General features: G+C 38.5%; 3 protein-coding genes across 4 annotated transcripts in view; all 3 read left to right on the top strand.

Annotated features, from left to right (window-relative positions):
* Nucleotides 1-18,423, top strand: part of LOC146160761 (unconventional myosin-Va-like) — a 28,325-nt gene extending 9,902 nt beyond the window's left edge. Inside the window, exons 17-42 of the mRNA XM_083385422.1 lie at nucleotides 237-407; nucleotides 507-604; nucleotides 1,107-1,220; nucleotides 1,794-1,929; nucleotides 2,761-2,918; nucleotides 3,202-3,391; nucleotides 4,057-4,173; nucleotides 4,434-4,523; nucleotides 5,318-5,542; nucleotides 5,927-6,020; nucleotides 6,271-6,398; nucleotides 7,009-7,131; nucleotides 7,806-7,952; nucleotides 8,410-8,523; nucleotides 8,925-9,044; nucleotides 9,271-9,389; nucleotides 10,416-10,515; nucleotides 10,837-11,008; nucleotides 11,917-12,102; nucleotides 12,584-12,738; nucleotides 13,015-13,104; nucleotides 13,499-13,649; nucleotides 14,166-14,299; nucleotides 15,332-15,489; nucleotides 16,377-16,551; nucleotides 17,137-18,423. Of these exons, the coding sequence (XP_083241548.1) occupies nucleotides 237-407; nucleotides 507-604; nucleotides 1,107-1,220; nucleotides 1,794-1,929; nucleotides 2,761-2,918; nucleotides 3,202-3,391; nucleotides 4,057-4,173; nucleotides 4,434-4,523; nucleotides 5,318-5,542; nucleotides 5,927-6,020; nucleotides 6,271-6,398; nucleotides 7,009-7,131; nucleotides 7,806-7,952; nucleotides 8,410-8,523; nucleotides 8,925-9,044; nucleotides 9,271-9,389; nucleotides 10,416-10,515; nucleotides 10,837-11,008; nucleotides 11,917-12,102; nucleotides 12,584-12,738; nucleotides 13,015-13,104; nucleotides 13,499-13,649; nucleotides 14,166-14,299; nucleotides 15,332-15,489; nucleotides 16,377-16,551; nucleotides 17,137-17,385 (3,714 nt within the window). The 3' untranslated portion in view covers nucleotides 17,386-18,423. The remainder of the gene's footprint in view (nucleotides 1-236; nucleotides 408-506; nucleotides 605-1,106; nucleotides 1,221-1,793; nucleotides 1,930-2,760; nucleotides 2,919-3,201; nucleotides 3,392-4,056; nucleotides 4,174-4,433; nucleotides 4,524-5,317; nucleotides 5,543-5,926; nucleotides 6,021-6,270; nucleotides 6,399-7,008; nucleotides 7,132-7,805; nucleotides 7,953-8,409; nucleotides 8,524-8,924; nucleotides 9,045-9,270; nucleotides 9,390-10,415; nucleotides 10,516-10,836; nucleotides 11,009-11,916; nucleotides 12,103-12,583; nucleotides 12,739-13,014; nucleotides 13,105-13,498; nucleotides 13,650-14,165; nucleotides 14,300-15,331; nucleotides 15,490-16,376; nucleotides 16,552-17,136) is intronic.
* Nucleotides 18,424-20,218: 1,795 nt separating this feature from the next.
* Nucleotides 20,219-20,668, top strand: LOC146160760 (uncharacterized). Its single transcript, XM_083385012.1, has one exon. The coding sequence runs from the start codon at nucleotides 20,219-20,221 to the stop codon at nucleotides 20,666-20,668; it is 450 nt and encodes a 149-aa protein (XP_083241138.1).
* A 1,600-nt stretch (nucleotides 20,669-22,268) lies between these two features.
* LOC146160759 (uncharacterized) lies at nucleotides 22,269-26,111 on the top strand. 2 transcript variants are annotated; one of them, XM_083385612.1, is made up of 4 exons: nucleotides 22,269-22,409; nucleotides 23,605-23,713; nucleotides 24,175-24,272; nucleotides 25,459-26,111. In XM_083385612.1, the coding sequence occupies exons 1-4, from the start codon at nucleotides 22,403-22,405 to the stop codon at nucleotides 25,722-25,724; spliced, it is 480 nt and encodes a 159-aa protein (XP_083241738.1). In that variant the 5' UTR covers nucleotides 22,269-22,402; the 3' UTR covers nucleotides 25,725-26,111. The 2 variants fall into 2 exon arrangements, with proteins under 2 accessions (XP_083241738.1, XP_083241737.1); XM_083385611.1 differs by lacking the exon at nucleotides 22,269-22,409 and adding an exon at nucleotides 23,168-23,370 and having other exon boundaries at nucleotides 25,459-26,109.
* The last annotated feature ends 1,796 nt before the right edge of the window (nucleotides 26,112-27,907 follow it).

Genomic DNA, 27,907 nt, shown 5'->3' with positions numbered 1-27,907 from the left:
TTGAACTACACAAATTCATGCATATTTTCACCACTGCTGTGGACCTTCATGTTTTTTGTGTCATTTTCACTTCACCGTGCGGAAAGTAGTCCTCATGGCAATTTAAATATTTTCTGTGAGTTATGTCCGAAGGCAAAAACGAAAGAAATTATCTACCGATAAAGCATTCACAGGCCACCGCCATGATAAAACTAAGAAATATACGTAAACTTTTTTATTACTCTTTTCCAATGCAGTATGAACTGGTCAGTGAACTCTTCACCGAACATGTGGACGACGGTGCCAAAGAGGTGAAGGCGGGTGTGGGAAGACAGGGTACCAGAATGGCCAAGGTCACCCACTCAACTATGAAGCCCGCCTCGGGCGGAAGAGGAAAAAGAGAGATGCGAAAAACTGTGGCAAGCCAGGTTTGTTCATTGATATGACCTCACTTGAAGATACAACTCTTGTGGGAGTGCGTTTTTTTCTTTCTAATTCAACAAAAGACAATAAATTGCCTGTTTTAGTTTCAAGAATCCCTTGGTATGCTGATGTCCACTCTCAACTCGACCACTCCCCACTACGTGAGATGCGTCAAGCCAAACGACTACAAGCTTGGATTCACGTCAGTCTCTTTTTTTTACAAATGGTTAATGCTCAGCCAAAATCTCTCTCGGATTTTGCGCAGATCCTTGCGTTACTGGTAGTAAAATAGAATTTAGCGACACTCGTAAAGCGCTTGACTGAATGTTAAAATTGGAACCGCCCTTATCCCAAAGTAGTAAGGCGACCTTTGTGGGTTTTTAAGCCCAGGCTTATATTGCACTTAGACTTTTTTACTCCAGAATGCTGTAAATGTTTTAGTGCCTACCACCAGAAACCACACTTTTGCGCTGCCATTCGTTTCTCACAACTAAAGGTGTCGGTATTTGTCAAAAAGGAAATGTATTTTCGGGCCAGACCTTGTAATGCTGCTTATGACAAGCCTACAAAATTCTATGTGGTGTTAACAAATAAAAAAATCTTAAAATCCTTTCCGACAGAAGTTACACGAGGTTATGCTAGTCTATTATTAAGTATCGTTTTGTTGTCTGAAGTTTTAAGCTTTCATGTTTACAATCTGACAGGTTCGACGCCAAACGGGCGGTGCAGCAGTTGCGGGCTTGTGGCGTTTTAGAGACAATTCGCATCAGCGCGGCCGGCTACCCTTCAAGGTGGACCTACTCCGAGTTCGTTGGAAGGTCAGTAGCAGTATCTTATTTATCCAAAACTCTTCTGGTCGTAATATTACCTATGAAGTGTTTTGTACTGAAGGTGACGTTCTACTGTCCCCAAATAAATTGCTCCAAAGCCTATGTTTTTCAAGGCAAATATTTTGTTAGTTAATCCGAGTTTTGAGACGAAATTAGCCTGTCGGTTAACATCCGGAATAAAGTGGCAGTTGAGTCTCTTGCGATCGAACGTAAACGAAGCATACTGCCGCCAAACGCATTGTCTCACTCTCACAACTAGTAATGAAAAGCAGACATATTCTTAAGAATAGCACTGTACTTGTGCGTTAGGATAAGTGATAGAACAGCAGACACTGCAAACTGCGCTGTCCCTTTTTGTTTGCTTTTTTCAATTTCAATCATTTTTCATCTTAAACTTGCGTATATTTATTTTTCGATTGGATACGATGTGTAATAAGTTATTTGAATTCCATCGATAGATAAAAGAACCATCCTTGGACGACAATATTTCAATTTGAAATGACGTTTATATTTTTTATTCGATTCTGTTTAATGCGTTTTTGCTTGGCATGTGTTGCTCAGGTACCGAGTGCTGATGAGCAGTAAAGAAATCGGCAAGAACTATCGTAAGACGTGCGAGGCCGTGTTGGCGCGACTCATCACTCAACCCGACAAATACCAGCCGGGAAAGAACAAGATATTCTTCCGTGCTGGGCAGGTACGACCCTTACCCAATGAATATCCTAAAGGCTTGTAAATATACTGTTCTCTTGTAAAAATATTCTCTCACATGATCTGAGTTCATTTGTTAAAAATAGTGTTAAACTATAGTTGTTCTAAAACTTTTATTTCCAAACTAGGAAGACACTTATAAAATACGGTTGTTTGTTGCTTTAAGAAGTAGTTTACTTTCGCTTATAAAACAAAGTTTGCCTTAGTGACAGACAGACACCATTTGCCAATAACACTATAAGTGTAAACAGGTAAAACGAGAAGTTAAATACAAGAGTAAATCACACGATTCAAGAGAGTAAATCACACGATTTATTTAAAGGAATTTATGATAAATTGAAATCTGGAAATGATGTTGCTACCCATTCGCATTTAGTGAATAAATTTACTTCTGTTTTATAATGTTGTTACACCTTGGTCAACCATAAACCCGCTGCCAAGATTTCATAAGGTTATAGTATATTTGCCTTCTATTTGCACATAGTGTACGGCTCACGTTTGTCGCTTTTAAGTAATCAACTTTACTGATATACTGTGTGGTTCTTGATGTAAGCTGCGTTACTAGAAACTCGTAATAGCTTTGGTCTAATCCAGTGGTTTTCAACCAGGGTTCCGCTAGTACAGGCCAGGGGTTCCGCAATTGTAACTAATTGAGGTAGGTTTGTTACACTGGAGCTCCTCGAGCCAGTGGAATTATTGCACTGGGGTTCCTCGAGCCAGTAAAATGTTTCCATAGGGTTCCACTCCAACAAAAAGGTTGAAAAGCACTGGTCTAATCAAACGTGAACGCTTACCAATATTGGTCATTATATTTTAGGTGGCCTACCTGGAGAAGCTGCGGGCGGACAGGCTTCGAGCTTGTGCGGTAATGATTCAGAAGAACGTCCGCTGTTGGTTGCAGGAGCGCAAGTTTCTGCGCATGCGCAAAGCCGCTATCGCCATCCAGCGGCACGTGCGCGGACATCAAGCGAGAACGTGGGTTTGATGGACGGGAACGGGGTTACCTTTATTTTATTGCGAAAGGCTATATGTGGATGTGACGGCCTTGTGAGATTTAAGGAAAATCCCAACAGATTTTGCGTGCCTTATTATTTAAAAAAAATATTTTTTTGCGCTCCAAATTTAAACGAACGAAAAATTTCTAACTATCAATATTGAAAATTTGATTTTCAACTACTTTTTTTAAAATCAGTATTGCTCTTAGTTCTAACCTCCTTTTTGCCGTCTCCCGATAATGCAATGCCGCGTTAATTGACAGGCTTGCGCGATTTATGCGCCGCACCCGATCTGCCATCAAGATCCAAGCGATGTGGCGATGCTTTGTCGAGCGAGTGCGTTATCTGCGAATCCGTGGCGCCGTGGTAACTATTCAATCCTATGCACGAGGGCTCTTCGCGCGTCGCATCTACCGCGTCATTCTACGGAACGCCAAAGCCATTGTCATCCAGGTATAGACGGGATAACCAATTTATAGTTACCCGACTGACCAGTCTTAGTTTCCTATGTACATATTACGGTTTGCTATATCCGTATGCAATATTACTTTCACAACAACGGGGTAAGCAACTAGTTTTTATTTAGGTAAATTAAAAAGAATCATGTTGTACTTTGTTTTTTCCTGTCAACGTTTGGCGATTGACTGTTGCGTACCGCAACAAAGAAAACGATAGTAAAATAAAAAATATTAAAAAAATAGTTGAACAATAAGTCAAGGCAGGATATGTAAGGCATTTGTAAGGGATTGACACTTCGCCCATTGTTGTCTATACTTTCGCCCATTGTTGGAGTTTTTCTTAATATTTTACATTTTTGCTTTACCACTATGCATTACAGCCTTTCCATCAACATTTCCCGGGTTTTCCAGTTTAAACAGGCAATTAAAGGGGAGGAACATTTTCTAAAATGAACAAACTTCTATTCTCATTCTCCTCATATATACACATAAAGCAGGATGATTTATGTAAAACACAAAAAATGTCACTGGTTGTACAGAAAATTGTTTTTCGAATGAAGACAGTGAAAAAAATCCGAAACAATTGAAAATATCGCAGTTTCTATAAACCTTTCATTTGAAATGAGCATCGACTGAAATAATCAAAACTCCATTCTATAGCGCCACGTACGAGGTTGGTTGGCTCGCAGCGATTACCGCGCCAGGCTACGTGGAATCATCTACCTGCAGTGCTGCATGCGAAGGAAAATTGCCAGGCGACAACTTAAAGTCCTCAAGGTATGCGCGATTTTAGGTTCACGTCGTATTTTAAATAGACGTAATTGCCACGCGTTTTACGCACCTCATGTGTATTTGATGAATACGATATTTTTTTCAGCAAAGAATGGAAAATTATCCGTATACTTAATTACCCATACAGATGTTAAAAAAAAACATTGTTTATTACAGAAACTGTTTATATTTTAGCCATGCCTTTTTCTAAACTCTGTGACTCCCAAACATCGTGATCCAAGCCTTAATTTACGTTTTTTACGCAGATTGAGGCCAGGTCAGTTTCGCACTTCAAGAAGCTTAACAAGGGAATGGAAAACAAGATCATGGAGCTTCAGAGAAAACTCGATCATTCTGTGAGTTTGCCATTCAACGTTTGTGAGCTATTTCACGCATGTCGAAATTCCTTGAATAATATATCTAATCTGCCAAAGTAACCTACCCACGACGCCCCATACCCACGATGTTTTTCCTGGCCACTTTTATAGACCTTAAATTGGTAGCTCGCCTATAGGACTCAACTTTTTTGGGCGTTTATACGTGTCTCCGAATCCGCTGTTGGTGCAATGCTTGCTAACGCCCTAACATTTTACGCCTCGGGGCGGGATCGTGTTATTAAGCGAACTACGATTTACGTGTCCACTTGCAACCGCCTAAAACCAAAACTAATGTATACCTATGGGGGCCTTCATATATAGCTCGTAAACAATGCAAACAAGGAAGTCGCGTACAGGTAACTGGTCCCTGAGGATGCATTGTACCGAGTTCAGTAGAATCCTTCCCTTTGCTAAGAAAGCATATTCTTCCTTTTTCCGAGGGAAGCATAACTAAAAATAAAATAAATATAATGCTATTTACTACTTAACTACTACGTCCCCATTGTCACAAACAAACAAATTTTTTTACCTTCTCCCTTTGCGGTTTTTGAAGTTAGGCCCTACCTCCATGGCGGCACCTGCTCCCTAGTGGAGACAGGTTGCCAGACGACTTACTTATTCCCAACCACCATGGACATAATAAATAAAATTAAATTAAAATTACCTTTTGTCGGAATCTTTTTCCATACTAATTGTTTTTTTAATTTCGGTTCCACAAAAAAAATGTAAATAAAAAACAAGCGTAAATAACTTCATCGGCCCCATGTCCGCAGTTGAACGACAGCAAGAAGCTGGCGGTCCAGGTGGTTGCCATGGACGACCTTAAGTCCAAGCTGGCGGAGGCCGAGAAGAGTCGGAGTGTGGTGGATAAACTCCGGAGCCGGATCTCCGAGCTGGAGGCGGAGGTCGTCGACGTGCGCCACCTGCTGGCCGACTCGCAAGCCGAAACGAAGATTGCGCTTGAGTCGTTGGAGAAGGAGAGAACTGACAAGGACGAGGTAATTTTATTTTTTTTTAAGAAACTCTAATATCAAAAAGGGCATGATAATAAGCGTAAATGTTATAAAAATTTACAAACTCTTTTTTATAAATTTGTAAAATTTTGAACAAACTCGTAACTGTAGCAAGCTGCAGCCCAAAAGTTCACTTTATAGTTTCGTCGTAAAGATTGTTTATTTTCTTCTAAAGACTCGTTTTATTAGGAAAGTAGTCAACACACGTAATGGACAATTTTTATTGTGTGTTTAGTAGGTCGTGGGTCTATAAGCGTTTTTCACAACTGCGATAGTAGTTTAAGCTTTAAGCATAATAACTCTGTTGGCTTATGTGCTGTATGAAACCAATATTAGGACCTAAGTTTGTATTATTTGTTTCATTTTTAGATTGTACTCGTTTTAACAACCGAGCGTGATCAGCTGAAGGAAGACAACAAAAAAATTGAGCAAGACATGGAAATAAAAGAAGCGGAAATACGAAGTGAGTGTGAATGTAAACATGTTTTAATGGTAGTTGCAGGAATAAAGAAAAATAGTAAATTTATTTTTATAGAATATAAAAGAACTTGGCTTCTATAATTTCAATATTTTCTCGTAACTTGTAAAACTTGTATTTAAACCAAATGAGAATTTTTTTTTAAATTGACTACCATAACCAACAGGGTGTCCAATTCCATTTACTTAATTTAACACATCAAAATTTCATTTTTACTTTGACTTCAAATACGCAGAGTCCTGTGACGAAACGATTGCGTCATCATGTGCAAGCCTTGAGCACGAGTTGGAAGAAGAACGACTTCAGCATCAGAACCACGTAAAGGAATACAACAGACTGGAGACCAGATACGACAACCTAAAGGTATAGGGTTTTCCTGTCATTGCTGTTACACCAAAACCCTCATAGGAAATATAGAATACTTAACTTTGCTGTAAAATAACTTGCAGTTATTTACAGCTGTTCACTGCGTTTGTTAATTTGTTTTATGGTCAGTATACAGTTATGGTGTTAGGCCATGTTATAAAACAGTTATCATATAATGCTCTATACCACCGTCAGACTGATTATTTTGGATACTTAAACCAGGGGTCGCAAAAGTTTTCTCATAAAAAAGGCGTGTAACTGTAAGGCCTGACAATCGCGGGCCGGATAAAAAAAATGTCGAACTTTGTTAACTTAAATTATTGTTATACGAATAAAATATAAGCAACTACGCAATAACAACTGTAGTGGGCCTTAACATTGTACAGTTTAAAGTTTCATAAAAAAAATAGTTTTGAATTGCTTCTGGCCAGCGGGCCGTAGTTTGGTGACCCCTGGTCCTTACCACGGGACAACACTGTACTTTTAAAAGTAAATTGTACATTGACGCCGTTGATAGTTAGCAATTAGGTTAACTTGTCTACATCCAAACTTCAAATCCTAAAAATATGCTTAAAAGTCAATTGCAATGAACTTCTTGCTCTTCCAGGATGAGCTTGAGATGTTGCGGACCAAGGAGGAAAGTGAGAAGGAAGCGGCGGATGAAGAAGTTTCAGTGGAAATAAACCTCTCGAGGCCCAGAAGCGTTGCTGTCATGCAACACGAAATGAACGTGAGCGTTGCGGATTTAAACTCTCGGTTTCTACTTACTTACCATTAAATTTATCAGACTAAGTTGAAGTGCCGGTTGAATAAATATGAATTGATGCTTAAATCCGCCCATTTTTAACCCTTGGAAGTATTTTATGTACTTGGTACGAGGGTTAATGTGACTCTACCCGGACTTTATTTAATCAGCGTGCCTCTTCGCACACTAAATGTTTATAATTTTTTTTTAATATCGCTTTATTTGCACTCAGCTTTCAACCTCGTTTTAACTTTAGTGCGATTTATTTTCGTCCAAAGTTTGCTTTTCCAACAAAGCGATTGCTCATCTAGTAGATTTGCCTGGCACGAGCATTCAGTGGTTCTCACCCGCTGTGCCATTTCTAATACCCAAGGGTGCGGAGAGATATTTGAGAATCTTTTAAGAATCTGATTTTTGCTTCCTCTTACAACTTTTTGTGTAAGATTAGAGTGGAATAAATCCAAATAAAACTTCCTGTTGTGCAGAGTTGATGTGCGTTGTTCCAGCTCCTTTTATTGTGACATTTTAATGATTTACCTACGGAAAAATCCTGTAGGAGTGCCGCAATCTATTTATTAATTCCGAGGGCTGCCGCAAGGCATAAAAGGCTGAGAACCACTGCTGTAAATTCAACTTTGAGATTTCTATGGCCATTTCAGGGTGACTCGGAAATGTCAAACATGAGCGATGAACTCGCGTTGCTCCGGAGCAAGATCTCCGAACTGGAAGAAGAGAAGAAAGATCTCAAGGAGAAGATCTACCATAAAGCTCAGGAGAAGTCGTCAGACGTGTCTGATCAGATTAAAGTAAGAAACAAATAAATAGCCTTGGCGTATAACATATATACGGGTAGCTCTACCGAAACTGAGATTGGGCGTGATATTTTTTGTTTTCTGGGCGTGTTAAATTCTTGTTTTGGGTGTGATAATTTTGTGTTTACTTTTTTCGTCAATCTTTATTTTTATTTACCACTCCTAAATTGTTGTACGTTGGGGCAGTTTAAAAGTTTGTCGCGAAATTTGTAGGAGGATGTATCACTCCCTTATCTTTTATTTGAACGTGTACTGTCATTTTACAATTATTTAAGTTGTAAGTATTTAGGTACAACAATCGATTGTCTTTTATAACGAATGTCCTAATGTACCACTGTTGCGCTTAAAACAGAATTATGAAGCAAAAACATATATACAAAAAGCCCTCTGAAAAAAATACAATTAACATTTAGTAGCTAGTCCTGCCTTCAACTTTTACCTCTCTACTCAGTTAAAGGAAACACTGCTGACGAACCAGCAACTTCGCGAAGAATTGAGCAGCTTGCGGAAATCGATTGCTGAAAACGCGGAGGATTCTTTATCGAAAGACGGAACTGTGTTTAAGGTGTGTTTATTTTTTTTAAGCTTGTGATGCATTTAAGAGATCAATGTATTTAGTAACGCAACCTCTTAACGTTTGTTTAACATAAGTGGGGGGTGAAAGAGAAAAAAATATTTAAAATTTGTATTATGCAGTTATGTCAGGGATGTTTTATATTAATTAAAACTTAATAATTTATACCAATAATAAACAATAGACATTGGACAATGAAGCTAGGTGTTACCAACACCCAAAAGTGTGAACAGCATGTCCTTTAATCTCAAAGGCGGCTAGTAGACTGTATTAAAACAACACTAAAAATCGAAACTTACCAAGGCTATGGACATTACATTATCATTTGAACTGATTTATTTTAGCGTGTTTACAAAATAAAGCTAAGAACTCCCTAATTTTGTTCTTCCAAGGAACTCTACAACCAGATGAAGGCCATGGAAGAGGAGTTGGAAGTGAGAAGGTCTGAGGTCGTGCAACTTAAGTCATACGTTGCACAACAACCACCTCCTAACCTCGATGTATCCGATAAGGTGCGTGATACATAACATCGATTTGTAAAAAGTACAACTTCAATTTAACGTGTTTTGATTTTTTTGAGTTTAAACAAAACCACCTTTTTCTTAAAATTAAATGATTAAACTTGCACTTTATGTGACAAACAAATGCGTCTATTCTTTTGCTCGCTTTAACCTAACTTATTCTGCCTTATATGCACACCGCAATTTTTTCAATAAACCAGAATTTATGTTTGTTTAGGGTACAATGACGGGCACCGAGCTTCTGGGCAGTCGGAATAGAATGGAAGACATTAACCTGGACAAACTGGACAAGAGCGATCTAAAGGCGGTCCTCATCAAGGTCTATGACCACAACAGGTTTGTCACATTTCAAAAAAAATAATCTTCACTCATGACTGGCAAAGAACTGGGTTTAAACTGACTTTCTTACATTTGACTGAGTAAATGTGTTTAGTACAGTAAATAGGTGTTTAGGTCGATAAACGTCTTAAACTATAGCCCCTAAAGAAACAGGAGAGCAACTTTAGGCCAACGTACAGCGAGGTTAGTCCACAGCGTGATTGTCAAGTAATAGTTACGCTTCACTGGCAATGTTAATTTTGTATTTAACAGATCACGTTTATAGTAAAGTAAAACTAAAACATAATTCAATGTCTTATAAAACTGAGTGAATTTGTAAAGGATTCTTTGTTTTACATTGCACTCACTTGCACTCGGGCAAAAAATAGCTTTTGGAAACAACCTGGTCTTTCTATCTTGTTTTTTGTGTAGTTAGTTGTGCAACACAACTGCTTTGAATGATAGTTGCTAAGAATGTTAATCATTTGTAATTTAATTTCTGATTACAATATAGATATGTTAGTTTTGCGATTAATTGCTCCTTTGTCACTAAATGGTATAAATGATTAAACTACCCCAAAATAAGAAAGTAAAAATTAAAATATACAAGAATTTGTTATTCTATATTCAAAACCTATTATTCTAAAATACCTTTAACGTTGAACATCCTTAGCCATAATACAGCTGTGTCCAATATTTAGCTTATGACATTATACAAAGAAAGGTAAAATAGATTTCAGTCCCCTTACTAGCATTTTCAATTAGTGGTTTACTGAACGTCACATTAAACGGAGTTCAAACAGCATACATCAACTGTGTAAAATGTAGTAAACGTTTCTTGATTTGTTGCACTTTACCATAAGTAATTGTAGCAAGAGGCTTGCCAATAAAGTAGAATTAGAAACTCAAAAAAACAAAAATGTCCCTCGGCTACCATAAGAATTAGAAACGGAATACGGCTTACGACTGCCGTTTATACACGCTTCGGTAGAAAGCGTAAAGAAAGGTTCTGATCTCCTAACATCCCGATCATGTTTGTTCCAGGATGCTGGAAGCGGAACTCGAGGCTGAACGACGCAATCACGAGTTCGAGAGCGGCGAACTGCGCGAGAGCATCCAGCATCTCACCCAGAAGATGAAGATGGTAAGAGCCATTCGCCAATTTTTTCTCGATGTTTGCAGCCTCCCACTGTTATAAACCTGTACGAATGATTTCGGAGTAGTAGTGTTCGTTGCACTTTTTCCGAAAACCGACTTCACTTGGAATATTAAGGTCACTAAAGCATTGGCACGATTGTTGTTCGACTCTACTATTCAATGATCAGCGCTAACCTGTTTTACGCTGATTAACTAGCTGTTTGTTTTACGTTGGTCACAAAGGTGGCGCCGATATCCAATGCCATTTTTTTTTCAACATTGGAAACAGGCATGCACGACATCGCTTGATTGCTTGCCTCGTTCTCAGAATGGTTCCTTTGACGTCGCGTCGCCGTTCGACGGAAATATCCAGCACGAGATAACCAGGCTGTCGAGCGAAAACCTGGAGCTGCTCGCCAGGATAGAATCGATGGACAAACAGAACCGAAAGCTGAAGCGCCAACTGAAGCTCTACAGCAGGAGACTCAACAGCACCGAGGGTAGGAGACGCCCTATTGTGGCATGTATTTTTTTTAACTAGAATATTGTACGTTTGAAAACGTCAAGGAAAATATTCGATGTAAACAAATATTAGGTCAAACAGAGCAAATGATCATTAGGGTTCTTTATGGGTGTTTTTTTTAGGGTGGTATCTAAATATCTGCGTATACCTTTAAAATGAGCATCTAATTTTTTTAATTTAGTCAACGCTTAATTAACCCCCGACATCTGGCCGTTTTGGGGTTTGATGGACCATAAAGTCCTTCTAACATGTTTATCGTTTAAAAGCTAAATAGAGCATATAGCTAATGATGTTGATTGTGTTTTAGCTATAAACATGTTTTTTGCAATTATAATGGGTTAACAATTTTTTCTAACATAATCCTTATCCTAAAGCACACAAGGCACTTTCCTAAACACAAAATTGATTTATTACTTGCTAAATAGATAAGGATCCTAAATAATGTAAAATTATTGTTCTAAGGGATTTTTAAATATTTAATTAGTACAAAAATCAACTTCAGGATCCTCCTACATTAATCCAAATGATTGTATTGTACTGTCTAAAAAATTGTAGTCAATAGTTAAGTACAAAATGTCTGAGGATTTAATATCTGCACAATCCTCCTTCAAGGAGGATAAGGAATTTATTTGCAAAGGCCAAGGCAGTACCAAATGACTAAGTCCCAGAGAAACGTTCAGTTTTGAATGTGGCCAACATCAAAAACTAATTATAATTTACAGCAATTCATTGAAAAATTGAAATGCGAATATTTAAAAAACCTGATGTCCTAGGGAAAAATGAGGACATTTTCAGAATCAGCGCCGAAAACACTTTAGGAATCAATCAATCAAATTCATATCTCCGTTTAAAATTTGCTGTTGACCAGAGTTATCTTTCTTCCAGGCGCTCCTCGCTCCGATACGATGTCGACGCTTTCCTCATCTGCGATGTCCGGTAACCAGGATGAGGACGCACAGTCGATCCACGGACATCCAGTCCTCCGACACAAGGATTCGACCGAGGGTGGACTCGCGATGATCCAATTCAAGCAGGAAGACACCATCAAGATCGTACAGGCCATTGTCATTGGTCAGTTTGTGTTCGGGTTTGGAATGCGGATGCTAAATTGGGACTCTCTATAGCAGGGTTTCTTAACAAGGGGTGCTCGAGAAATGTTCCAAGGGTGTGCCGGAATGGTGAATCAGACACAGAAAATGTATTACTGTATTTTATTTATTTGGTCAGTTAAATGTGAAACTAACTCATATTTTGGTATTGTGTTACTGTGTTATCAGTTCATTGTGTAAATATAAAATTAAAATGGTTTTGATATTTAAGCCATTCTATAGCGATAATTGGTAGGTGATTTCAAAGCGGTGCAGCAAGGAAAAAGGTTAAGAACCACTGCTCTTCAAACGAAAATGTTCGTTCTCAAGTTTAACAAATCCTACTCACATCGACACGCGGCGATTAGTGTTGTAAAAAATAAATGACTAACTTCCAATGTGTGTTTAAAAAGTTCACTGATAAACGTAAAAAAACTTATTTAAAATGCCGCTAAAACTCGCAGACTTCAAGCCACGAGGGGTGGCGGTCAACATGATTCCAGGACTTCCGGCCTACCTGCTGTTCAAATTACTGCGCTTCGCTGACTACAGCAACGACGATAAAATGATTAAACATCTCCTGCATCAGGTCATCAACGCAATCAAGAAAGTGGAAAAGGTTGGCATTTTTATTATGTGTGTTTCATTATCTAGGTCTGTAAAAAGATTTTAAGTAATCATTTTATAGATACTCTATTAGCAGCAGCAGGGATAAACTGTTTCTTTAAAAAACGTGGCCTTCCTGAAAATGTTATACTTTAGAATGCATATTAGGCCTGTTAAAAATGATGAATTTACGTATGGTCAAAAGCCCATATACCGTTGTTGTGTTCATAATAAAACGAACCAAAAATAATGTCGGCTAAGATAAACCTTCCACTCTTGAAATGCGCAGAAACACGACGGCGACTTCGAGTACATTTCCTTCTGGCTTGCAAACACCTGTCGTTTCCTCCACAACATGAAGCAGTATAGCGGGGAAGAGGTAAGTGTATTACGAATAATAACGTGCAAAAGTTGTGTTTTGATGCAGCAGGCAATGGCGTTTCTGTCATGGTTACTTCTCGACTCGATCCTCTCTGAACGTGTCCTTTCTGAACGTGTAGCAGAGTTGGTAGAGCGACGATCCTGGTATGGCCATGGGTCATTGGGTTCGAACCTCACCACAAGCTAGTATATATAGTTGTTTTTAAGCGCGCCTTGCTTTAATGCCGACTGATTCGGTTCGTCTGTCGAAGGCTTCGGGAGTCAGCTGTTCTTTTTATCATTTTTTTCAGCCAACGTACATTAGCAAAATACCCAGTACGCATCTTAATTTAAATGCAGCGACCAGAGTATCGAAACTCAAACTCACAGGTACAAAACTTTTCCGTCTACAGGAATTCATGCGAAACAGCACTGACCTTCAACGACGTCATTGTCTGCGCAACTTTGACCTTGCCGAGTACCGCCCGGTGTTCAGCGACATCTCGATTTCACTCTTTCAACGGCTCGTGCTGACCATCGTCAAAAAGATCAAACCAATGATAGGTATATTGCCGAATGTTTTAAGATAATGTTATTATATATCGTGCGTTTGGCACCAGTTGCAAGGTGATAGCGATATTTTTAAAACATTGGTAAAGGCCTCCTTAACTGAGTTAGGGAACTTAGGGATTACCAAATTAGATTCACAAGCTTGAGCTACGAGAAAGTTTATATTGTTTGTAGAACCCTATACAGTACATATCGACTGTGTTAACAGCCGGTAGGGTATTTTTGCTTTTCCCGTTTTACATGTAGTCGAAAAATAATGCCGTTTTGTCCTATGTTTTGGGCTCCACGGAACTGAATGGCCATTGTGGTTCACGGACTAGAGTAGTATTCATATTATTATATTAAGCGTTGAAACAATCTGTTAAAACAAATTAAATGAAAGGTGAATTGCGAAACAACAAAAAAATTATGATTATTTTTCAAGATTTGCGCATTATTCCTAACATCACTATAATAAACTTTAATAGCATACTATCTATTTCCCTCACTGATTCCGCCCATGTTCTATAGTCCAAGCGATGTTGGAGCATGACACGATACAAGGACTCTCCTCCTCCGTCAAGCCGTCCGGGATGCGAGGAAGAAGCTCCAGTCGGGAGTCCGATCCAAGCTCCGACTTCACCGTCGAGATGCTGCTCAAGCAGGTTGGCCTAGGAGCCTGTAATATGTCAAAACTTTTTTCAATGCAAATTAAACAGCCGTCAGAATAAACAGAAACGCTATACTGATTCGAAATTGGTCAGAGTAACTGTATTTGTATTAATAAATACTTGCAAATATTTTTGATTAAGGATTGCTTCCGATAACCGCCTCGTGTAGCGAATGGTTAGCAGTTAGTGCAACTATAAATAGTACTGTAAATAAATTTAAAAAATATTTTTTTAATATTTGGAGAACTATATCTTGATTCCTCCTTGGTTTGCCGTCATGGTGTAACAGACAACTGAGTATAGCTATTGTACGTGAGCAATTGTGCAAAGGCTTGAACAACAAGAATCACGTTTCTAACTTAGGAGTTATGGGAGTACACTTGGTAAATGGACCGTGTACTAGCTTATTCGTAAGACACGAAGGAATCCGTAACATTTAACGGGTGGATCGTTTTACGCCGCAAGAACGAACCATGAAACACTCTAGATTCCTGAAGTTTTTGTCTGGGGGTAGGCTGTTTGCTTCGTCGTGGCCCACCGACAAAAATTATTCGCAATATCATCTCATTTTTATCACTTAGCTGCGGTGTACTGTTCTGTTGAAGATTTGGTTTCGTAAAGTTTGGCGTGCGATCCGAACGAACTATCACCATGAATATACCCTCTAAACCAGTAGAAAATATCACCTTGTTTTGTCGGTGAAAGTAAAAAACGAGCAAATAACATAAGATATTTCCTTTACTATATTGTTTTGTTCTTGTGCATATACCCAACTTTAAAGGCCGATTTCAATTAACACTTAATGTAAAGTGTTTTCTACATGTAACGATAATAACATATTTCTAGCCCCCATTTAAATCCTGGTAAAAGCAATGCAATTCGGCTACCCCGGATATTTATCTTGACTAACCTAATTTGAAACGAATGGCTACAAAAATTATTTCAAAAAATACGACAGACTGTACAAATAGGCCTTGGCCGAACAAACATTCTGTACTCTATATCGGTTTCTGTTTTGCAATTCAGCTGACGGTTTACCACAACACGATGGTACAGCACGGTACTGAGCACGCGCTCATCAAGCAGATCTTCAGACAGGTGTTCTACGCCATCACAGCCCACACGCTCAACAACCAGCTCGTTCGCAAGGAGCTCTGCAATTGGTCCAAGGCAATGCAGATCAGGTCGGTTTGTACACCAGCCCACCATGCTGCGCATGTATGTATGTATGTGATGGAATTTGAAAAAATGGCTATGTTTAACCATTTTCGCTAATGTTGGTCTGTTAACGAAATTGTGATACAGGCAATTTCGTTGTAAGCGCCAAGAAAGAGACTTGTTTTACCTTTATCCCGGCTTCTTTTACCACCTCCTGGTGGTGTTTTGTATGTCGTTATCTTAAGCTAAACATCCAGATTCCATAATGTGCATTACGAAGTTAAAACTCAATCTATTATGAATTAGAAATCTTACCAGCGAAGTCTTATTATTGGCAATATTTTGTATTATTATAGGTAGCAAAATGCTTGTCTGCTTTGGCTTTTACCTAGTGCGGTGCTTTTCAACCTTATTTCCACCCGCACTTTTTTATTTTGGAAAATTTCCATCCGCGCGAAACAACCTCAGTAAGTTTGCAACCTTAAAAAGGGTTTGTGTAACCGTGGGCCTAAGCCTTGACCGATATGAAATAGATAGCTTAAGCTGCAATGAACCACTATACGAGACTATATTACTGTACCTGTAACGTATAAGTGGGCGTACCAGCTTATTTGATTACTATATTACCACAATAAAAAATAATACCATGCACCATTTTCATCCGCACAAGTGCGTACCATTCCACGGGCTAAAAAGCACTGACCTAGTGCTTTTTAAGGAACCCAGCAAAGTTCGGTGAGCACATTAAGTTAACCCTTCTTCAAACTACATTATCGTGCCAGTCAGTTTTAAGAAAGTCTCGAGCGCCCACTTTACCTTTCCCACTTGATCACGATTAAGTACCTGGAATCCGAAACCTCAACAACCTATTCGAATCCGGGAAATTTTATTACCTCAAAATCATTTTTTTCAGGTACAACGTGTCGCAGTTGGAGGAGTGGCTGCGTAAGACCAACCTGGCCGACAGCATGGTCCGCGACACCCTGGAACCCCTGGTCCACTCGTCGCAGCTGCTGCAAGTGAAGAAGCAGTCGGAAGGCGACGCCGAAGAGATATGCAAGATGTGCACCAGCCTCAACGCGCAGCAGGTATGGGTGGTTTGAAAGAAACGGTCACGGTGCTGAATTAACACAAGGTTGGGTGGATAATGTGGGCTCGGCGCGGTTTACTGCATTTTCGAAAACGGCGAAAAGCGCTGAACTCCTGGTGTTACCTTTTATGAATCTGGATACTGCTACTCCAGCAAATTTTATAGATGTAGGACAATAGGAGTCAATATCAATATTTATTTCTTTAAATACGCACGTGCTTAGCGCAAAAACTTATATATACGAACCCCAAGAAAATGGTTTCTGTTTGCCACTTCTCACTTTGCTACTTGGCCTCGTTTTGTTTTTAACACCGATTTTTTTTGGTTACGCCTGTCGTTTAATATGTAAATCGCCTAAGCAAGGACAACTTCGAAAAAAACACCCTATTGGCTTGTAAATATTACTTATAAGGGGTATTGGCAAAAGGAAGTGATAGCACTTTGTATCCAGAGTCCCGAAGCGTGAAACAACATTTTGCTTTCTTGTCAGACGCAGTGATCGAAATATCGTTCGACGCGTCCTAACATTTAGATCACTGCGGGCGAGACACAAAGGCAGCAGTAACTTAAGTCTCTCGTGCAGATCGTGAAGCTCCTGCAGATGATGACGCCCACCAACGACTACGAGGAACGCGTCTCGGTCAAGTTCGTCAAGACCGTGCAGTCCAAGTTGCGCGAAGCGCGGCCCGGGCCTGGAAACGGCGAGAGCCTGTTAATGGACAACGGATTTATGTACGGTGTCACCTTCCCCTATTCGCCGTCGCCGCTTGGACTCGACCAGATTGCTGTGCCCGACAACCTGCGATGCGCCGCGCTTATAAAGTCCGTTTAGTCTGCTCGCAGTTCCGACGGTCGTGCGTTCGACTTCCGCAGATTCCGACGTTCCCGCTGTGACGTTGTCCTCGTTTTCGTACAATTTACTTTCCGCGATTTTAATTCTCGTCTTTCGTCCACTTGATCGCTTTTCTTTGCTCGGGTCCAAAGAAGATGCCTCAAATTAGAATACATAAAAGCTTTTCGCGGTGCGGTAATTAAACAAACATGTTGAGCGAAGATAAAGTTTTATTCTCAACGTTTTGGTTCCTTTCTGGTGTTTGATGGTATCTAACCACGACAACGTGTATATTCCCTTTCGGGTCGTTTAATTCGATAAATTAAGTCTTAGCGAGATTACCATCACGTTGCACTTTTAAGTTAAAATAATTCAAGCGGTGCGTACACATTGAAATGACATATATGACTCGCAAGTTTCTGCTTTCCATCCTGACTTCGCTCGTAGGTGTTTCTTCATGTTAAAGGTTCCGCTGTATTTTTTTCCGCATTGCTAGTTTTATTTCTAGGAAAGAATACGTAATGTGATAGGCTGCTGAACGTTCACTTAATTTTCGCTGTAGCAACTCATTTATTTTCCTATTTCCATGGTTCGAAATAGAACTTCGTACACACGGTACTCCCGAGTAATTTTGTTTACATCGCTATGCGATACATCACAAATTTCGTGCTAGTCTAACTCGAACGAAGACATTATTGGTGCATAATTGCATATATCACCCATGGCTTTCCACTTTTGGTCAAAGGAGACATTTCGATTTACGTCATAAAGAGGTATCGGTTGGTCGCTTTTGTCTGCTTTTACGTCACACTGTTTACTTCATTGCTGCGCGAAATTTGCACCACAGTCAATTGACTCGGTTTGGTCAGGTAGCAACTATTGTCCCCAGCTCTGTTAATAGTGTAATTTAACCATTCGCCGCATTTCATATTCCCAGCTAGCAAAGTATTTATTTCGCCCATCTTGTATCAAAACGTATGCGCTTTAATGTCGCGAAGGCCGTTAAACGCTGTTCGGATGCGTGTGATTTTTTTATTAGTTTGTTTACTGCGTGAACAACAAACAGCTCGCAATTTAAAACTGTTGTTCAATGCGTTTAGTATTTAGCGTTGTAATTGTGATTATACCAGAAGTATCATATTCGTGATTCCCTGAACGTAAACCGTAGCTTATTCATCGGCTGCTAATCCTGCTCGCTTCCTCTAGGAAAAGAAAACAATAGACTTACAAAAATTAGTCTAAATTTTGTCTTAACTTAATGTATATCGATTAACATCCTTGATTGCATTTTTGTCATTTATCATGTGTAGTTACTGTGTACAAGGTTAATAAAAATTGAAAGCCATGTCAAGAAAACTCTTAATACATGGTCACATATGCAGACAATTGTTTTTTATGAATTAAAACAAATTTTCAGATGGTGTATTGTCACTTGATTCAGTTACTTAGCGTTATGTCCCTTTGGTTGCTCTTTTCTTTCTCCATTAAAGCACTTTTCTACTTTCCGACGTTCCTTTTGTTTACCGTGTAACATATTGTAAACTTAAACCAAAGATACGTTCGTCGGCGCCGTAATATTTTTCAAATTCTAAAGTTTCCAAAATCACGACATTGTCCACTTTGAGGTGTCACCTAGTTACAGTAATTTCGTTTATGTCTCGATGAAATCAAAGAGGTGTTTCGTTCTTTTACAACTTGTATTTCGTTTGAGCGCCAATATTCGTGAAAAAAAAAAACAATTCCAGCTCTTAAAAACCTGACCTTTGTGCGTTTTGTTTGCATGGTGACCAAAATTGCGTGGTACATATCCCCAATTTCACTTTCTCGTAGTTTCTCGGTATAGTGCGTGTATGTCTGTCCGTGTTGTCGTTTCTCGCTGTAGCTAATCTTATTGCGAGCACCGAGAACGATTTTTGTCCGTGCAATAAACGTGATTCGCATGTCAGCGTCTGTTGTGTGTCTGTTTGGGTTGTGATATGCAACATTTAAGTCCCATTGATTACGGCATTTTTTAGCCCTCTTATGAAGACAGAAATATTCTATATAAAGCTAAAAATATATATTTCTATAAAAAGTATCAAATCAAATGTATGCAAGCGATAAACAAGTGTCCGAGATGAAACGTGAACAAAATCACGTATTTTCGTTCTTAAGTGAACCAAAATTATTTTTATTGAAGTGAAAACTTTAATGCGTTAAACAAAACATTAACTGCCATGTGTTTTTTGCGCTATCAATAGCGCTATAGGTTTATTATTTGCACAGATGCTTTTTAAAGTATCTCTTGAAATTTCCAGTGCCCTAAAGCACGGTTTGTTTTGTATTGCGACATGAATTTAAAACAGTTGTGAGCGTTCTGATATAAGTAACGCCCAAATATTATTAGCTAGTAGTACTACAAATAAAACGTGACTATTTCAGAAATATGTTTCAAGTATATTGCAATCAATAAATTGAATTTATTTTCACATTGTCGTTCAACACAGAAAATACCACATCGCAGTAGGTATAGGAAGTACAGTTTTGTTTTAACAAAAAAGGTAAACTATTTGGATAATTTGAAAATATTTTGTTTTTGAAAACAAGTGGCAAGGCATGTGGATAATTAATTTTATGTTTTTTAAATTGGCAATGCTCTGTAAATCAAAACGCTAGGGTTTTCTGTACTTACTCAGCTTTCCGTTATTAAGACTTCGCTTAATGCGGTTTCGTAACACTTTTGATTGTTTTTTGATAAGTTGCGGTTAATGCGCTTAACATGCATATTCTCTCTATTAGACAGGGTTATACGTAACATTAAGCTCCTGGTAGCATCTTGAACAACCAAGAAGTTATGTCGCTGGTAGTAAAGCTGTTTTCTGACCCGTCTAACCTCGTACTGGTGCTAATAGTGGGAGCCACACTGTGTATCGTTTTTCACGGAAAAACGATCGTCAAGGTTCCTCGCTACGGTGGATTTGAAGTGAAAAATAAGGTATCCGGAGAGCAGTTGTACCTTGGCGCCGAGTCTAAACTTTTGGAGCAAGACAATAAGCCACTTCGGGACCCGAGCAAAGAAATCGGCTGGGAGCCCCCTTGTCTTCCCAACGAGGCGCCCGACTATGAGGAGAAGAAAAATAAACTAGCAGAACAGCTGGATAAGATGGAGGTCGCAGATTTGCTTGGGCACCTATCCGACAAGCCGCCACCAAAAGAAAGTGGTGCCGCACCTTTGTCTGGGAAACAGGATCCGGAAGTTTATGACGAAGATGCAGTTGTCGAAGTTGTTGACGACTCGCCTTAAGTTATTGTGACTGTTGGTTTATTTTACAGTGTTTTGTCAAAAACAATTCGCAACACAAATGCGGCGTAAGTTTGTAGCAATCGTATTTTATTCTGTTTAAAAAATATTGCGAATTGTTGCCGTTGTATTTTCCACAAACATTAAGCATAGGCTAAATAAATAAGTTTACTTAATGCAGAAATGTTAAACCAAGCCTAAACACTTGTTAGTATAAGTCAGCACTTCGTTTTATTACGAAAAAGGGTATTACCAAAACTTATGTAGCCTCAGAGAAGACGTCACAAAGTTATCTCATAACAGGACGTCTAAAACAAATAACCTTACGAAACACGAGGTTACCTTTCGATTTCGTGCAAAATTTAAAACTGCAGTCTCAGTCCAAATACACTCAAGTTAGATGAGTGGATAGCCTGGTGCTTGCCTGGTGGCAATTCTTTAAGAGTAGGCCTACGGTATTATATAAAATTGAAAGTTAACACTGATTGTGTGCAAATAGACACCGCAATATTGCAATATTTAATTGTTTTATTTTAGAGATTAGCGTCTAAATTTAGCTCTGGTACTAACAATTAGGTTTAGAAGCACTGGCAATTTTCTGGCATGGATATAATCATTGGTGGGACTTGGATGTTTATCGCCCATTGTTTCTCTTCATTGGAAAACACAACTTAGCAAGCCTAAACCCTATTTACGCCACAATATGTGCTATATAATTGAGTGAAACATGACTGGACTAGATAAAAAGCCACTTTAAGCGCGTTTGTTGTTTCGGGCCGCCAAGTACGCTATGGCTGAAAGTTATTTTAGGGGAAGATATGCTCCACAGTATTCCACCACAACATTATTGTTTCTCGTAGCATTGATGTTAGGTAGGCTAAATAGACTTAAATAAGTTGTAATTACTGTTGGAGGGAGAGCAGCATATTTTGTTCCAACCACAGGCGATGAACTGTGCCCCAGGCGTTAGCTGATTGTAATGATTATTTCATGACAGGTTTGAATGCCGCCTTACGTCTGCGCTGATACGTTTGCCGAATGAACTGTCAACCACAGCAGTGTGTGATTATTATTTAGTTAAAAGTTTGAAATTAGGGTATATTCGAGCTGTGGGTTAATGCAAGAATTTGTTTTACCTAGTTTTACGCGAAAAGTTTTATTTTACCTTTTGCAAATTGCAATTATTTTTAATCATTACAAATAAGTAAAAATGTCTATATACCGATAATCATGCCATCCACCGCATTAACAAAATAACGCCATCTAAATAGTCATATTATGTGTGTAAAAACATCGACAGTTATTTGAAAAATGTGAATGTATTTACTATCTGTCAACTGAATATTTCATGTAGGCAGCAGTACAACTTTGCGTCACGTAGGCAATAGCATATCGTTGTGGCGAAAAGCTATGTGGAAAACCAGCCACACTTCGTAGGTGCTTGAGTTCTGCTGTTCATTTTGCCTTGTCTGTTGTACTGAGCAACCGCAGCCGTTCTCTTTAGATTCGCTAACACAAGTGCGTTTTGTTTTTTGCTTTATTTTGCTATGTAGTAATTTCAAGACGTTCTGACGTTTTTATTAATAATACTGTTTTCTGTTTCAGTTTACCAACTACTAAATACAACCGTCATTAATAATAAAAACATTAAAATATGTCATACAAATGAAATCAACTGATGATGTAACATCGCTGCTAAAGTTAAGGCAATGACATTCTAAGTAGAAGCAGACACCCATGGCAGGTAGTTGTAAAACAAAAAAAATATAGCAGGGATACTAAAAACATAGAAAAACTTGAGCTTCAGAGGTTACTGAGCCACGCGACCCCCTGGTGAACTTTTATTTGTTTCCAAGTTTGCATGCGCCACAATTACTAATATGTGCATTTAAATTGATTATTATGAAACTGTGACAACTAATTATGATTTAACAATCATATTTCTTAATTCTGATTAAGTTTGGTGCGAGGCAAATAAGGCCTGTACTTGTAGCACTGTAGCAGTCAGATATGTTGGGAAACGAGAAAGTGAATGTTGCAGCCAACGACTAAATAGAATCAATTGTTTGCATTGTTCATGTCGTGTGATGCACAGTTGCGTATTGCTTGCTTAGCTGTCATGTGTTTTTGCTACATAAATAGACAAAATAAAAGTTTTGCAAGTTATATAAAATTGGCCCGTTGCAATTCCAGCAAACTTTTCTAAAGCCTTCGCAAAGAAAAAAAGTTTCAAAACTACTAAGTTAGACCAACTTAAGGCAACTTTTCTAACTGTTAGTTAAGTTTCTGACTTATTTGTAAATTCTTATTTAACAAAATTGAATGATGTTCTATGTTAGCCTGTTTACCATGAACAACAGATAGCATTGAAAGGTTATGCTGTTTAGAGCAGAGCGTTTGTTAAAGGTGTGTATTGAATTATTTATATGTTTAAATCACCAAAATCATCTGCAGATCCCGCTGTGGCTTACAGCTTTAGAGTAAATTATCTTTATTTTCTGCTAAATAATTGTTAGTCTACTGCATTTTTATTAAGATAGCAGGTTATATATATATTTGAATAAATCTGAACTGTAGTTTGATAACGTGGAATGACGTAATAAGTGGATCAAGTTTTGTGAAACTTTCTATAAACTGGATGGCCCTCCAGGCACTTGTGCTTTTCCATGTACTTCTGTACTGCGCCAGTTTAGGCGTTGCGCGAGGTATTTCGTCAAATTGTTATTTTATTTTTTGTAAATAGTGGTTGCGCGATCAGCTTGGCATGAAGAAATTTAAGGCGAAAAAAAAAACAACGCACAAGGCACGATGCTCTATGTGTCTTAATGCGTTTAAAATGTTTCTTACAACACAAAGCGCTTTAATTTGTACTAGCCAAGGTGCCTGGGTTTATCTTTATAATTATATATACTAGTCATGTATTTTGTGTAAAATTTTAGGCCTGCGATGTGGTCAACGAACTTGCCCGTCACATCTAGACTACTGCTGCATTTCGTCGCCTTTGTATTCAACGAATAAGATTTGTTGCGCATCGATACATTCGGACTGGTAAGGGTTGCGTCAGTGGTTGTCAACCTTTTAAGTGGTAACCCCCGTCAGTTTCAAGGGCTTTCACACTTTGTTGCCTCCTTGCTCACGTTGTTTTACACTTTGTTGCTTCCTTGCTCACGTTGTGAAACGTGACAAAGGTGATCCTTGAAATCATAATAAACTCAAATTCTAGTTTAACTGGCTAATAATGTCAAACGTTGACTTGTGTAAAGCTCAGCTTATTTGTTTATTTCCCGTGGACAGCTATTAACAAAACATTTAATTGTCCGAATGCACACAACTTGTAACTAATGTATATCTTATGTCTATAACTTTTGCTTGATTTATTGTTTACCTATTTTGAAACCTATTTTCATTAGTATAAGTTGAAATGTAATAACTGTAAATAGACAGTTTTGTATTTGCCTATAAACCTTTAATTTTCTCCCCGTTATTATTTCAATTTTTAATTTTGTTAGGGCTTTAAGAGGCACTGGGATTGCAGTTGCGTTGACTGTATTGCTCTTACTCGCCGTCGCCCTTTGTAAATGCTACAGAAAGTTCAAGCGATCGAGAGGTATGTTTCTGCAGTTTGCAACACAATGCAGATTATGCGGACTATAGTAACTTGTTTTAGACACTGTTTGTATACACTAGTGATCGGCACACTTTTTTGACGCGGCCCAAAGTTCTCATACAAGACCTTTTGAAGGCCCGCTACGTAAAACCACTGCGACAATCGGGGCGAATTCAGGATGTCACAAAGTGACGCCATAACGTGACGTTATAAAACAATTACCCTTAAATTCACCTTACCTGTTGTTTTTGAGCGAACACTTGCGCAAATATCGGCAGCTGAAATCCAGTCTAATCGCGAAAAAATCATACGTTTATTTGTTTTAATTCAGTAAAACTTTAATAAAAAGAATAGGTGGCGCATGGAGTACATAAAATAATTCGAATACTGCTTGAAATAATGGAACATATAGTCTAATTTAACAGAAATAAAACTTTGTAGAGTTTATGAGTCACACAGCGCAACATGCTATGTATAGTGTACATAATGCTTTGGGCTGAATAAATTAAATAAAACGGATAAAAGTTAATACAATTGTAGTCACATAGTTATAAACTTGGCTAAAAGTGTAGTTTGGGGTGGCTATTGCCTTACCCTGTAATTGAGCAATGAGCGAAAACAAAACTCCTATCGTCACAGTGTTGTAAACAAGTCACTTTAATATGACAAGTCCCAAAGTCATAAAGTCAGTACTGTATAGCACCAGTACTATAGTCATTAGTCACACTAATTTTGAAAATACAGTTCAATAAATTTAGGGCTATCACGCAGCCCACAACTACAACACATTTTTGATATCAAATTTTCTTGTGGACAGAATGTTTGCATTACCCTACGGTCGCCAACTATTGTGTTTTTTCAAACACCTTCACGGCCGCATAAGCAACTGTCAAAGGCGGCAGGTTGTGCACCCGTACTCCTAACTTTTTATGCGGCACCACCCGACCAATTTACCCAACTTTATGTCACATTCCGCAATGTCTGTTGTTTATGCCTCACCACACAATAGATTTTTCCAGCCTAACCTCCTTTGGAACACGATTCTGGTTAGGCCAACTGATTTCGGTAATTGAACAAAACTCCATCTACCGCTGAAAACTATTTTGTGTAGGTATAGGCGTCGTTTTTTTGGATTAATCACGCCCCAATAAAACCATGTTTTAAAGAAACAACTTAACTTGTGCAGGTCAGACGCGTCGCACGGATGGCGACCTTCCACCGGATTACTCGACCTTAAAAATATCGGTGACGGAGGAGCCGCCACCGTATTACAAACTTTACCCGATTCCTGTCACCAACCCTGGTTGTAGTACGCCCTCTTGCGAGCAGATCACCGACATACCAAGTACATCCACCAGCCACGCTGTTTCTGACGCAAACCAATCACTAACCGATTTAAGTGATGATCATTCCTTGGGTGTCAATTGCGTTTCGGAAGCCCCAAAAACTTGAATGATGGACCGGAGTGTTTTTTATCTGCAACGCTTTTGTTTTAAGGTTGTTTTATGACGTTTATCTATTTACCTAATATAGCGCTGTAACATGGACCTTTTACTGATACTAACTAACTGTCAGTGGATTTGCTTTACCTTGCTTCTGCGACCAGTGATTTTTGTGTTTAAAAGTGATCTGCATCAACCGGTGTCAATCAACTATTTTACGCGTTGTTGCCTTGGTTTTACACTTTCTTACTCGTATAGTAAACTTATATTTTAAAAATGGTGTCAATACCTTTAGATAACAGGTTTCATATACCAGTCTAGTTTTCTTTTGTCTGTTAAACGAAGTATATAAGCCGGGTTGAAAGGAGTTTGCCACAAAAAAATATTTTTCTATTTTATGCGTAAAAATATGTTTGAATATCTTGGAATATTTAGATTAAGCTGTGTGATTCGCAAGTTACTTTCGTGCTAAATCAGGACATCTATATATATATATATATATATATATTTAGCGAAATAACCTTTTACTTGCATTACATGCAAAAAAAACGCCGACATTGCACATTTTCTCACTGATTTTAAATAAATATCTGCATCAAAGACAGGCAATATCATGGGCAATGGCTCTTTAAGGTCATGTGGCAAATGCGTTCTTTATGGCCCTTTTGGCAAACATAAACCACGGTGTTCTGTACACCTTCAGGTAGTGTGCAGCTATGCTAAAATTAATATGTAGAAATTTATGTAGCCACCTGCCATAAAAGGGGCAACGTAGTCGGCCAAACTGAAGCCAAGTTTTCCACACGTTGAAATGTAATGCGTAACTTGGAAAAAAACGTTTAATACACGGCAAACAACGATCGAGCTGCGCTTTTGCGGCACTATATTGCTATATACTTCAACGTAAACCGCGATTTTGCCAGTTTTTTAGGTTGCTTTAGTTCAAAAGCCGCGAGTTGGTCTTTTGGATATCTTTGAAGATAAATAGATCAATAATATCAAGGGTGAAATGTTTTTTTCTCATTGTTATTCACTATATATGTTCTTCTTTTTTTGCCCTGATTGTAGGTGAAAGGTGGTCTCATACATTTTACCTATTGGCTGCATTTCGATATTTTTTACATGTTTTCTTTTTGCGCATAAACCTACTCTATCTATTTTATACAGCGAAATATGTATTTCTGTAAATTTTAAGAAACTATTTCACGCCATTATACGTGCTTTTATTCAACAATCTAAATTTAATCTTAAATAAAACAAATTTGTAATTATCTTAAAACCAAACAATCACATTGCTCCCATAAACGTTTACGGCAGGGTTTCTCAACCGTGGCCCTCGGCTCCCCTGGAGCGGTCATTGAGGGGCCACGGGCATAACTCTCTGGCTAGATATTGCAAAAACTAAAGTGTCACTATTTTCAAAATTTACCAGTTAACTTAATTTTTGGTTTTTATTATGACTGTAAACCTTTCTTTTAACGTTTTGTAACCCATTTTACTGACACGTGTCTGACTCGTCAGTATAGTGATGTTTAAATTAGAATAATATTGGATCATTTTTATTCGTTTTATCGCGGAAAGTTACACCTAAATGGTCGTTCACGAGTGGCAAGTTCGGTTAAAGGCCTGTAACAATTACTGTTCTTCTTCATACGTAGCCATGCAGTGCGGTACAGGGGTTATTCAAATATTCAAGGTCATTTTTAGGCCAACATTCAGCAGTTCATGCACAACTTATTTGTCGAGTAGGCTAATAGTGACGGATTAACAAAATTAAAATCGAGAAATCATCTCGACGAATGTAGTGACATCGCTTGGCTCAGTACAAAACAGAGCCGAATATAAAAATACCTTGGCGGCGTCGAATACCAAGATTTGTAATGACTAACTAAGTTAATTTAAATTAAAATGCTTATATGTACAAGTTTTAAAATTAAGTGCATTTAATCGTTGATTATTAGCTGTATTTGTCATAAACGTGAAGAAGTTAAACAAGTAAATACGTTAAACAAAATGCTTGATATTTTTTTAAGCAGGAGGGCCACGTGGGTCGAGAGCCTTTCAAAGGGGGCCACGAAGCATAAAAGGTTGAGAACCACTGGTTTAGGGAAAGGCAATAATGTTTTCAACTATATTTTTGCTTCTGTGCATACAGCAAACTTTTACACCGTACGGCATACCTCCCAACGTATC

This window comes from Ascidiella aspersa, chromosome 3 (genome assembly GCF_963924565.1).
Source record: "Ascidiella aspersa chromosome 3, kaAscAspe10.2, whole genome shotgun sequence".
NCBI lineage: Eukaryota > Metazoa > Chordata > Ascidiacea > Phlebobranchia > Ascidiidae > Ascidiella > Ascidiella aspersa.
The sequence above is the reverse complement of the archived record's forward strand: the minus strand, read 5'-3'. Positions and strand labels throughout refer to the sequence as shown.

Bases quoted from the DNA above. Each gene is read 5' to 3' on its own strand.
- LOC146160759 (XM_083385611.1), top strand. From the start codon at position 23,304: ATGGCCCTCCAGGCACTTGTGCTTTTCCATGTACTTCTGTACTGCGCC. The intron at 23,371-23,604 runs GTATTTCGTCAA...GTAAAATTTTAG, and splicing joins CAGTTTAGGCGTTGCGCGAG to GCCTGCGATGTGGTCAACGA. The intron at 23,714-24,174 runs GTAAGGGTTGCG...TAATTTTGTTAG, and splicing joins GCATCGATACATTCGGACTG to GGCTTTAAGAGGCACTGGGA.
- LOC146160760 (XM_083385012.1), top strand. From the start codon at position 20,219: ATGTCGCTGGTAGTAAAGCTGTTTTCTGACCCGTCTAACCTCGTACTG.